Source organism: Trachemys scripta, chromosome 8 (genome assembly GCF_013100865.1).
Source record: "Trachemys scripta elegans isolate TJP31775 chromosome 8, CAS_Tse_1.0, whole genome shotgun sequence".
Lineage (NCBI taxonomy): Eukaryota > Metazoa > Chordata > Testudines > Emydidae > Trachemys > Trachemys scripta.
The window spans coordinates 98,353,723-98,366,697 of NC_048305.1; the positions used below are offsets into that span (position 1 = coordinate 98,353,723).

The following is a 12,975-nucleotide window of genomic DNA, read 5'->3' on the forward strand; positions in this document are numbered from 1 at the left end:
GGGTCCTGGGGGGCAGTTAGGGGCAGGGGTCCCAGGAGGGGGTAGTCAGGGAACAAGGAGCAGGGGGGGTTGGGGGTTCTGAGGGGGGAAGTCAGGGGGCAGGAAATAGGAGGGAGTGGGTGGGGGCAGGGCTAGGGCGGGGCTCCCTGGGTGCACACCCTAATGAAATGGGCTGCGCACTCCTATGACCCTATGCAAAGTAATTAGGTTGGCCTAACCCCCACTGAAAACAGCAGTATGTTGATTGAAGAGCCTAGCCACTGTCTTTCAGGATGGTGGATTTATTACAACTACGGGAAGAAAACCCTTCCGTTGCTGTAGTAAGTTTCTACGCTACAGTGGTGTAGCTGCAGCAGCACTTATAGTGTAGCTATACCCTAAATAACCTGGGGGATGATGGTTATGGATTACAGACCTTGGGTGTAGATAAAATCTTTAAGTGCACCATGCTGTAAGGGTTCTGTGAATAGTGTATTTCAGAAAAAAAACAACTTTAAAAATCTTCTTGTGTTTGAAAAGATTTTACTGTTACTTTAGTCTGCATGGCTGCAGCAAATTGTGGGATCTGGACCAAAAACAGCCTTTCTTGAACAGAAGACTTTACATATATCAATTTCTGGTGGTTGGTGGACCCACACCATCAATTTCTGCAGTTTGAAGGGATGAATCTGAAAATGTTTTATCTTCTATAGTTACAGAAATCTTAAGTGTTGTTTGTAACAGACTAGAGAAAAAAAATATTCTTTTCAGGGCTCTGGGTATATCTCAGCAAATCAGTTCTTTGCCATTGCAGGAGTCTTGGGCACGGATGCACCTCAGTCTCTCCTGTTCTTTGCATGTGGCACACAATAGTTTGGTCTTCTGAGGGTTGTAATACTGTAGTTTAATCCTGGTTATTGGATTCAATACATGGGTAAATGTGTGCGGTTCAGTGGCCATGAAATAATCAGATGGGCCCTTCTGGCCTGGCAGCTCTTTTTGGATAAATTTCATTTTCCTCTTGTGTTTGTGTGGGTCTTTGACACAGTGATGGAAAAAAAACATTTAAAATGGGCCCATTGTCCTAGATGCTGTACAAATATAGGGAGACAGGTCCCAGACAGGAAGCGCTTACAGTCTAATGTGGTTGTAAAAAGCATAAATTGTGATGGTTCTCAGGCCATGGTAATACTGTACCTTAAACTATTTTAAACTCTTTTGAAATTGACTAGATTTATGTTTGTCCTCTTTGCTGCTATCAAGGACTAATTGGGCAGCAGCAAGTCCATAAATAATCATGTGGTTTTTCTACTGCTCTTGGGGAAAAAGCTGAGCCATCAGCAGAAGCAGGCATCGGAGTTATTTGTGGGGGAGGAAGATATAGAAAATGGAGTTCAGGAGGACTAGATGGACCTTATCTCACTGTCTGCCTGCAACAGTCAGGAGGATCTTGGAAAGACAGAAGAAGGACTTTCAATCCTGGCAGTGACTTTGGAGAGGGGTGAAAAGACAAACACATATATCTCATTTCCAACAGCTACAAGGATGCTTCATATTTATCAGATCATTGTTAGCCAGGTGCTGATATGAAAAATGGAGGCCACAGTGCAGGGTCCAAGGACAGTCTGCTATTAAAAATCTCTGCATCCTTTCTCTTTTCAGTACCAGAAGGGCTGCGAGTTTTCAGTAGAGCATTGCTGGTGCGGGGAAAGGAGAGTTTTTCCCACTTTGTGTTCTACTGTTGGGTACAGAAATAACTATTACTGGTTCTGAATCTTGAACCAGTATAATAAGAGAGGAGAAATCACACACTAGGATTTGTTTGAGTGGCTCAGAGGTTTTGAATGTTAGAAGTAGTCCTGGTGGAGATGCGATAGTGGGCAGAGTGCAAGTTGGGCACTCTCAGGTGCAGTTATCACGTGGTTCTACAATTTTACCACATGGGTATTGAGCCCTACTACATAAAATACTGGGCTGTAAAATAAATAAATGGCACTTTCAAAATGCCTTTCACTTGAGTGCGCAGAGTGCTTTATAAAATGTTAAGGACAAAATGTTTAAACTTAGGGCCTAAAGTTAGGCACCCTAATAAGAGGCTTGATTTTTTTTTTTTTTTCCAAAGGTGCTAAGCACTGTGTCCCATGGAAATCACTGGAAGCTCAGCACTTTTTAAAACCAGACCTCTTTATCTAGGTGCTTAATTTTAGCCACCCAGTTCAAATATTTTTTTCTAATTCTCTTAACACCTCTGAAATGTGTAATAATTTCATTTGACAGCTGGAGAAACTTAGGCACAGAGAGGTCCAGTGATTTGTCCAAGATAATTCAAGCCTGGTCTACACTTGGGGGGGTGGGGGTTGATCTAAGTTGCGCAACTTCAGCTATGTGATGGTGTCTTCACTGTGGTAAGTCGACGGCTGATGCTCTCCCGTTGACTCCGCCTGCGCCTCTCACCCTGGTGGAGTACCAGAGTCGACGGGAGAGTGCTCGGCGGTAGATTTATCGCATCTAGATTAGACGCAACAAATCGACCCCCGCTGGATCAATCGCTGCCCATTGATACAGCCAGTAATGTAGACAAGCCCTCATCAGTGAATCAATGGCAGAGCTAGGAATTAAGAATCCAGGAATACTGACTCCAGTCTGTTGCTTTGGTCCTAGACAACACTACTTGCATTCACCAGCAAAATTAATTTGATACTTTTTAAAATCTCGCCGCAGAAATCATGAACACAAGACAACAGTGCAAGCGCATCTACTCATGGGTTGGAAGAGCAAAGAGCTCAGACCAGCAATTGAAGACCTCTCAATATAGGTAAATAATATTTATTTTAGGCTGAGACAGAGATCCCTAAAGAAACATGCCATTTTTTTAGGGAGTAATCATGGACGAAAGTGCTGTAGTAACAATTACCTGCATTACTAGCACTTGTGTCAGGTATATGTAGCAGGGGTGGAATAAGCATAAGCAATATCTTATGAAAACCGTCAAATAAGGCTCAGTGTATTGGTGTGTATGATATTGTAAACCTCCAACAAGACTCTGGCCACAAAGCTCTTGCATTGTAAATTAGACATCTGGGCAACTGGATAAGATATTCAACACTCCAATCTAAACAGTTATATAGGGTTGCTCTGTGCTGTTGTGTTTTTTGCATTTCACTGGTGGAGGTAAGTGACTCTTGTGGTGTGGTCTTGAGTTTGTAAAGCACTTTGGATTCTTTGGGATAAAAGGGGTTATAAAAATGTAAGTCTGTGACTTTTTTTGTTTTTTACAGAAAGGGTGGGGGCTTGTTTCTGATAATTCCTTGGTAGCATCACTGACGTAACTCCATGGCTTGCATGCAAATTAGCTGGCTATCAGGTTACTCATGTATTCTGACCTACTGACATTAGTTGCTATTATGGGTGAAGAGAATTGAAGCATTTGAGGAGGAGACATATGCATGGACTTTGCAAGGAGATCTGGCAAGAGGGAGGGAAAAAGACCCAAATCTATCTGACTGTTAACCTGACAGTCTCTGATCTGTAAAGAATATGAAATGAATTTGTTAATCTATATGTGCCTCCATTTTCTAGGAGGATCTCGATTAAATCAGAAAGAAGTCTAACAGAAATGTGTATACAACTTGGAGAATTTGTTTTAGTAGAAGGGGAGAATGCGGATCAACCTTTTGTGGCAAAACTCCTGAAACTATATGAAGATGGTAAGAGCAAGTATTCTCATTATAATAGTTCCATCGTGCCTTCTATCTGGGGATCGTAAGCCACTTTACAAACACTAAGTAAACTTCTTCACCACTGTGAAATAGGTATTACATCTATTTTATTTATATATTGAAGGTTGGATGAGGGATATTGAGGCAGAGAGAAGCTAAATGACTTGCCCAAAGCTACATTGTAAGTCAGATCCTGAGTTGTGTACTGGCACTATGTCATTTAAAACAAAAACACCATCGTTTCAATTGACAGCTTTCCAAAATTTATTGGTGGTTAAGTGATAGCTGATCTCTCTCCTCTCACCCCAGCATAGATATAATAAAACATTCCAATATAACTCAGGATGGGACATCTTGTTACATATAATAATTCAATGACAAATTTAGGTGGAAATAACATTTCTCAGGATTAAGTACACAGTTTATAACTGATGAAATATATTCATTTGTGGTCATTTAGACAATGAGGATATAGATGTCAAATCTTAGATGTTGCATGTTGGACTCCTACGCCTTGGTGGCCAGCCAGAAGGGTGGAGGTAGCATAGGTCTTTGAGACCGGATGCCTGGGATAGGCCATACAAAATGCCACAGTCAGGGCAGACTGCAAGAAACAGGCAGACAATCCCCCAAAACTGGAGGTTTATTCTATAATTAGTCACCAAACCAGTATCAAAAGAGCTCCTGCAGCAACATACAGGTTAACAAGAAGCCAAACACAGCCCCCTTTAGGCATTCCAGCCCTTGGCTCCCATCTAGGCAAACAGATCTAATACAGTGAGAGGTTACTGAAAACCAATTCACCACATGTGAGGTTCTACTAATCCCAAAGGATCAGACACTTATCCCTAGGTGAATATGTATCTCAGCTCTTACCCAAACAACATGCTGTTAGCCAATCCTTAGTTAACTAACTTAAGATTTATTAATAAAAGAAAAGAAGAGTTATTGAATAGTTAAAAGATTATATACATTACAGATGCCTGCAAGGTCCTTATATCCGATTTGCCGTGATGGATGAATCTGCTGGCTTGCAAAAGTCTCTCTGGAATCATCCCAAAAGATTAGAATACAAATGCAGCTTTAAATGTAAAGTCTTTCCATGCATTTTCCAGGTTATTCCAAATAACTACTTGGAAGATCTCAATCCCATGGCTTAAACTTCCCCTGTTTAAAGTTCAGCAGACTAGAGATGCAGGACCAGGCCTAAGGTTTCACTTTTATAGCTGGAGCAGGCTGTCAAGTGTTTTGAGCATGTGACTGAGGATTCTTCTTTGTTGAGGACACACTGACCCACCACTTTGAAGTTAACATTCAATTTCCTATGCATACCCAGGTAATCCAGTTACACTATAAGGCAACATCCGGTCATTCATTATAATAAGGATAGATAAGATGAAGACAATTAGATAATATTCTTAATTTCCTGCAGTGTCTCACATCTTTGATCTTAAGGTTAACTGAACACAGTTGCATACATAATGTAAGGTAATTAAGACATGGAAAAGATTTAATAACTAAAATCTAATTTGGTAAACTTCTAACAGGGTATAGGTACACAAACACATTTAGCATCTACCTGTGATTTCTGTTACTACAAATGAATGGATTAGTGATCTAGTACATCTCTTTGATATTCACAAGCAAGTGAATTGTCCTGATACAATTGTAATGCCTCTTGTTAAGTTGTTATGGGTCATACACAGGCTAGCTGGTTTGCCAGTGTCACAACTTCTTTGTAAGGCATTGTGGTATAGACCAGCCCAGTGGATTGCACTCCATTCTTCCTCTTAAAGTACACCAGTTTTTTCCCCTTCCCTGAGTACTGTTACACTGACAACCAGATGCACATTTTAGGGGGACTTAATCCAGAATCCTAACTGTATTTATTAAATAGAAATAATGCATATTTCTAAATAACTGTGACATTTGGGTAATTTGAATATGCATGGTTTATGCATTTACCTGCTGTGCTCCAGTAACTCCATTTGTTATAAAATAGAGCTGATAATGCTTACCCAAAGTATTTTGTGGTCTATAGTGTGGATGAAAACCACTGACTAATGGTAGTTTGCTAGGAGTTTCAATATGAAATGTTTTTTCCCTTCAATTTCTACAGTGGTGACAAACTCAATATATGGGATGCTAGATTATTGTAGCACTAATAAGACCAAGTAGGTTTTGAATTGTCTTGGATTTCTAATGTATTGGATATTTGAGCATGTTTTAACCATCATAGGTAAAACATATTGTTTTTTTTTTTGTTTTGAAAATGATTTTGGTGCTGTTGAAAAGTCCCAGCTCAGTGGCCCTGGAGACAGAAGTACTGTAATCTTCCCTAGAATCTGGTACAGCATAGGAGGCTGCAGTGCAAGCAGTCTCACCCAATAAATTGCTTCCAGTCTGTTCTTCTAAAACCATCTCTACGATCAGAGGGTCTAATCCATTTTCCTTGGTCTCTCCATTGTGTACTATTAGTTTGTTTTGTGATATGGACACAGGTCCACTCAAAACTGAATTGAGACAATCAGCTCACGTAATAGAGGCCATCAAAACATCATTTTGGGGTTTTAATTTGTTGCTGACTTGGAAGGTGCTTGAACTGGTGACTGAGCGATGGTACAAGGGAACTGAGCTGCTTCTTAATAATCTATTTGGTCCTAAATTCAAACATTTAAATTACCCTTATCGTTAGCTTGTGATATAATTGCATAGTTACTGATGCAAAATTGTTTCATAGCACAAATTTATACATCCTGCTATGGTCTTTACATAACATCCCTAGCAAATAACCTCTTCATCGTCTATCATGTGACCCGGTATTGATTACATATTAAGACAATTTTGTGGCGGTAAGATTTTCATAATCTTTCTATTATAGTTTTAAGTACTAGTATAGTACTTAAAACTTGTGTAGTAATTGAGAGGAAGGATGATCTTGGAATTAAGACACTGGACTGAGACTTCGGCAAGGCAGTCTGGATTCAATTCCTATCTCTGCCAAAGTCTCCCTGTATGATCTTATGCAAGTTAATTAATTTCCATGTGCCTCAATTTCCAGTCTGGAATGAGGATAATAATACTTTATTTCTCCCTCTGTGTGTCTTGCCTACTTAGACTACATGCTTAGGAATAGAAGGCTCTTTCTTACTATGTGTATGTACAGTGCCTAACACAATCTGGCTTTGATTTCAGTTGGAGCCTTTTGGCCTGCTATAATACAAATAATGAATAATAATGCTATAACTAAAACTAGAGTTTTGAATGCTGACTCAGTTTTTCCCTGTTTCCCTCTGTTGTAGGCTCTCAAGAAAAGCATGCAGTTGTTCAGTGGTTCTCTCGTATTACAGAGCTACCACTCAATAAACGGAAACTGCTGCAAAGAGAGGTTTCTCCCCAGGAGATATTTTTGGATAAAGCTCCTGGATACGACACTGACATAAATGTGGAGACCATCATTAAAAACGTCAAGGTGTGTACCCAGGGCATGCTCTGCATACAGGAAAGGAGGAGGTGGAAGAACTTTGGAAAGCCTAAAGCAAGGGTGGAAACACTTATTTTCCCCCATGAAACCTATTTGAATTCTTAATGCAGCTCTGTAGGGATGTTGGGCATCATTAATACTTATACTCCTGTGGGAATTCTGCACATCTGCGGACACACAGAATTCCTCTGTCCCTCATAATTTTATATTTTCCTCTCAAAAATGCATTTTGCCTAAGAAGTGCTGCCTTTTGGCCAGCAGAGACCAGTGTGGTGCAAGAACAGCTAGCTGTGTTCGTGCAGCTGGCTTTTCTGGTGCCACAGCAGCCTCTGGTGGGCAAAAGGCAGAACTGCAGCACTTCTGGGGCAGAATGCATTTTCTGGGGGAGGGTGGATGGATGAATTCTATGTCCAGTGCTGCAGAATACCCCCAGGAGCAGAAGTTGATCACAGCAGCCTGCCCGTGGAGCCAGGTTAGAACAGTGTGTGTGGGGGGGGCACAGACTGGGGTTCAGAATGGTTAACGGGGGGGGACAGTCTGGGGCATAGGCTCAGGAGCTAGTGGGATGACAGCATTGAGCATGGGGGAGGGGGGTTGCAGAGACCCATAGGGATTGGAGGGGAGGGGGCAGGTGTGCCTGACTGAATGGAGTGGCTTGGGGTCAGCCAGGGTCTGCATGGGGGAGGTTTCCCAACTCCCTAAGAATTTCTTCTCTTCCCCCCCCCCCCCCCGGCCCTTTCCCTCCCCTTCCCCCAAAAAGAGAAAAACACTTTCACCCACTCCACTCAGCATCCTCCACTCCTAGACTCCTTCCATCTCCCTCAGCTCCTCCGTAACCCCTGACTCACCCAAGCCTATGCATTGCTTCTGACAAGTGCAGGAAATACAGTTCTGTTCTGTAGGTTAAATAAATTACTCAACGTTCTGTATTGATATGCCTAGAAAGGAATCTGTCCAAAAAAAAAAAAAAAAAATTGCCGGAATCTTTTTTTGCTCTGTATTGTTAGACATACTTGTTGACAGATATTTTGAAATAAATTACCAAAACAATTGAAACTGGCATGATAATATTATGTTGTTTTGACAAATAAAATGTGCAGAATTTTCAAATATTGTGTGCAGAATTTTTTTTTTTTTTTTTTTTTGGTGCAGAATTCCCCCAGGAGTAGAATACTTAATATGGTCTAACCGTGTCCTCTATAATCCTTCATCACAGGTGTACCAATAGCACAATCATGGGATAAAATGTTAAGATACATGATTAGGAAAAATAACAAAGTACTAAGTAAATAGCAGTTGCTAAAGGGTGACTTGATATTTTTCTCCATTTATAGGTGATACCTTTGGCCCCCAAGGAAGCGATGCCTGTTAGGTCAAATGGAAAACAGATATTCTTTGTAAAGGAATCTTGGGATGGGAAATGCTTTAAGCCTCTGTCCCCTGGCTCATTGTCTGAGCTGAAAGAAGCTGAGAAAAGTAAAAGGGTTGGCAGCCCAAGCCCTTTAACTGATTGCCAGACTTCAGACTTAATTCTCTCCTTGAAAGCAGAGACTGACAGAGTCACTCGGAGTACCGTGAAAACCAAGAACGTTCAGATGGAAATAGAATCAAAACACTCTGCTTCCAAGTCCTCCCTGTCTAAGGAGAGACATTCCCAAAGGGTGGCAAATGGCATTAACACCCCAGGAGCAAGGAAGAAGTTACAGCTAAACAGTATGTACACAGCAATACTTTATCCAATGCAATACTTTTGGTTTTATTAGTAATTTGGCAACTAGTAGTAAACCTAATAGCAACTCTGTAGCAGAGTTGCTGGACCTGGAGACTGAAGTCTTATGTTTATCCATAGTACAGCATAGGCAGCTCTCTGAGTAACTCCTGTGGGCCTGGCCTTCCTCTAGCTGCTGTGATCTCACTGCCAGGTCTTCTCACTTGGGAATGTGGTAAATGGGGCTTGTAGGAAGTACAGTCTTTCAGCAAGTGGGTTCTTGTTTTGGGTAGTAGCACCATCAAGAGCAAGAATCCCATCTCTACCTGCTTCACAGCTGATCCAGCCACTGTATATGTCATAAGAACGGATATAAGAAGCTGACCAGCTTGGGATCAGCACATTGAGGATGGCTACCCCTTCCTGTGCAGTTGACTATTGATCATCTTCCTCTTAGTAGCTGGCCTTTTGAGCTCAGGTGTATTGGAGATCTTTATTACTGTCTGTCATGACAGATTTGCTGAGTAAATACTGCTGGGAGTTTTGCACTGAAGGAGGTTATCATTGGGAAAAGGATATCACATAAAGAAGAAAATAAATAATCCGAAAAGATAGTCTGGTTTTCTCGTAGATGTAACCTGTGTGAATGCAATAAGGCTCTTTGTCCCCATTTAGCTTCTAGACCATGTGCAGTGGTTGAAGACTGCTACCACCTCTAAGTTAATGGACCTGGATCTTTAACTCAAGCCGTAGAGGTTTGTTTCTCTTGGGCTAGGTCTACACTGGGGACGGGATCGATTTAAGATACGCAAATTCAGCTACGTGAAAAGTGTAGCTGAATTCGACATATCCTATTCGACTTACCCCGCTGTGAGGACGGTGGCAAATCGACAGCCGCGGCTCCCCCATCGACGGCGCTTACTCCTCCTGACGAGGTGGGAGTACGCGCGTCGATTCGGGGATCGATTTATCCGTCTACATGAGACACGATAAATCGATCCCTGAGAGATCGATTTCTACCCACCGATCCAGGCGGGTAGTGTAGACTAGCCCTTGGATACAGAGACCCTGACTTCAGTCCCTGCATGTGACCCAGCCACTTAGATATGATTAATACAATTGGCGGGCCACTCTCAGGGGTCGAATTGAAGGAGGAAGAAGTAATAGCACACTTCCCTACTGCACCCTCACCCTAGGCCCACCACCGAGGACTGTATTCAATACATTGGGGAGATCTTTGGAATGATTGTCCCTCTTCTTTCTTTGATCAGTGAAATAGTAAACATTAACACTTAAACTAGCCTCTTTAGGCTTCAGAATTAATGCCCCACAGAGGTACAAACGTTATCTATTTATCTTGCATGTTGCTGCTATTTCAGGTAGTCCAAAGTCTCAGCCGTTGCATTCTGTTCATGTAATAATAGTTAAATTTGCAACAATGGGGCTAGAGATGTAATCTGTGTTTTAAATAAAAGATGATATATTGTAGCACAAAATCCATGTGTGACAGAAAAGTGCTGGTTTGCCAAGCTGCCAGAAATCAGCCCAATTTGATCCATGTGCTTTAATGGGATGTCGCCTGGGGAATCCATTTAATAATAAATTTCAGTGACTGCTGCTTAGGAAGTATTAGCAAAAATTTATTTTAAATGGAGAAGGATTAGCCAGTGCTGAAGTTAGTGTGGTGGTCCATTGTGGGATTCCATGTTTGTGTCTCAATGATTCTATATCAAATGTGCTCAATTTACAAGCAAAACTTATTTCCAACTGGCAGTCCTGGAAAGTCAGTCTGGGATCTGAGTCAAGCTGGGTTCTTTCCTTCTCTCATATCATTACCAATGATAAAAGTTCTGTAGGCCAACTTTTGTCCTTAGTAATGTCCTTGTGCATTCCCTGGAGTCTTGCATAGATTTGCAGAAGTTCAAATAGTTGGTAAACAGTTTTATAACTTTAATAAACTTTTATAAGCAGTTTTGTTTGCACAGGAAGGAATTAAATTCAGCTCCCTCCTCTCTCAGCTGTGTGGGCTATGCATGGATAACAAATAAGCAGCAGTAAAAACATATTTTAATTACTGTAGCAAATAGGATGTCTCAGTTCACGTGTGGGGGGGGCAAATCTGCTAACTAAGAAGGTGCAATTTTCATGTCACTTTTTAAGAGCAGAAGAATGCTTTGGCTCGGGAATTATATAGGTTTGGATAGAATTATAAAACTCTAGTTGCTTTTCAATACAGAAGTTGCAAAACAAAAAAAAGTGCAAAGAAAATTAATTGGTCTGGTAAGCATAGTATTTTTGTTTTAATGACCTTTATAAATTAAGGCCATTATTTAAAGGGGATGATAAACTGTCTGTAGGAGTACTAAGAGAGAGATCCCTTTAATTTCAAAGGTACTGGTTTGAGGTTGCTGTAAATCATGCAGTGCTCCTGCTATGTTGGTGATTGTAAAATATGTACATCATCTGTCAAGCGGGAGTGTGGGGCAATGGATCAACCAGCACATACACATTGTTGGTAATGTCCCTGCTCTGATGTCTGTCTTTTCTTATGAAGAGTAGAGTAGGTACTTCAGTAGACACCGAGGGCCAGATTATTCCAGTCTACTGGTTAAGCATACATTTAGGTGGCTACTTTGCATTATGGCCTGGCTAGATAAGAGACTGTTTAGCTATGTATGTGTGCAATCAAGAATACACATACATCTGGATGTTCACGTGCAAACTAGCACTCAGATGAGCTTATGCTTGGGAGAGGGGGAATTTGGGGCCTGAAAATTCAGACCCTAAATCTGTCTTCCATCTCAAAGGAAACATTTTTCCAATTAAATAGTTCAATTATTCATCCTCCATCATGTAACCCTAAACAGCAGTTAGATTCTATGTCATGAGTGGCTTGGCAGCTAAGAGTTAACCAAATCAGTCATATTAAAACTTGATGACCTTTTATCATGGTGTTGGTTTTTAGGTCCTACGAAATCTAGAAACAAACTCACAGGATGCGATGTTTTAGAACTCTTGGGTGATGACTGTGATGCTTTAGAGCCCCTGGAACCATCAGCTACGAAGAGAAAGGTGACATTCACTGAGATTTTGGACTCACCTCCAAAAATATCTCGCACCAATGGTGAGTCAGACTCACCACTGACTATCAGGGGAGACTGGTCTAAGCTAGCTGAAACAGTAAGGATAGCTCCCTACAGAAGGAGCCAAGCTTCCAACCTGAAAGCAAAGAATCTTGATGGGAAAGATGATGACACATGGTAAGTGGAAGCATTGTTCTAATGCATCTTTGACTGGCGCCCCTCTTCTTTGTATCTTGTTTTCCCTTTTTTAAAATAAATCATTCTCTTGAAGCAAGATATTGTCAAAGATCCTGCAGGAAAGAGCAGATGCTTCCTGCAAAGATGTCCCTGGTTAATAGTAGATGTTCACTTCACTTTCTTTTACAGCAAATTGGGGGAATGCAAAAAAGCACACTGTGGGAGACGAAATATTGGATATGAGTGGTGGTAACTCAGTATTCAGTGCACTTCCAAAAATGCTTATTTTCAACCTAACACTTTTAATACTGGGATTTTGGGAAGACTTTTTAGCTTTTATTTTCTTTTCAAAATTGGTTGCTATTTCCTCTATCTGCTTGGAGTAGTGGGGAAAGCTCTACCATATTTTAGATTTCACAGACTTTGTCAGTACTCTCCTATGATCACAAAATTGTTCAAAGTGGGATTTTAAACAAACACTTTGAACAATTTTCTGATCATAGGAGAGTACTGACAAAGTCTGTGAAATCCCAAAATATGCTCAAATGCTTTGCCTGCTACAGATATAGAAAAGCTTTAATAATTACAAGAGACTCCATGGACCTGGGTTATTGAGGAGCTTCCAAAGCAAAGGGTACATGGAGGGGGAGGAATGTAAGGGGTTTGGAAAATGGGGTTGTGGCCTACACAGGTCAAGATGTTAGTGAGAAATGTAGGGGTCCAGGGCAGATATGATGGGGTTGCAGAAAGGGGAGGTGGTCTAGTCATGTTAACCCTAACAAGTCTAAACACTGCCACCATAGACAAAAGCCTCTTCCTCTCCTC

General features: G+C 41.1%; 1 protein-coding gene across 5 annotated transcripts in view; it reads left to right on the forward strand.

The window, feature by feature from the left end:
* The window catches only part of ORC1 (origin recognition complex subunit 1), a 33,056-nt gene that overhangs the window by 2,308 nt on the left and 17,773 nt on the right, over positions 1–12,975 (forward strand). For 4 of the 5 annotated variants that reach the window (XM_034779382.1, XM_034779385.1, XM_034779381.1 and 1 more), the window contains exons 2-6: positions 2,701–2,794; positions 3,559–3,686; positions 7,001–7,170; positions 8,517–8,895; positions 11,856–12,150. In XM_034779382.1, the coding sequence (XP_034635273.1) occupies positions 2,706–2,794; positions 3,559–3,686; positions 7,001–7,170; positions 8,517–8,895; positions 11,856–12,150 (1,061 nt within the window). In that variant the 5' untranslated portion in view covers positions 2,701–2,705. Of the gene's footprint in view, positions 1–251; positions 321–2,700; positions 2,795–3,558; positions 3,687–7,000; positions 7,171–8,516; positions 8,896–11,855; positions 12,151–12,975 lie in introns of those variants that run through there. The other variant, XM_034779383.1, reaches the window with a different exon arrangement.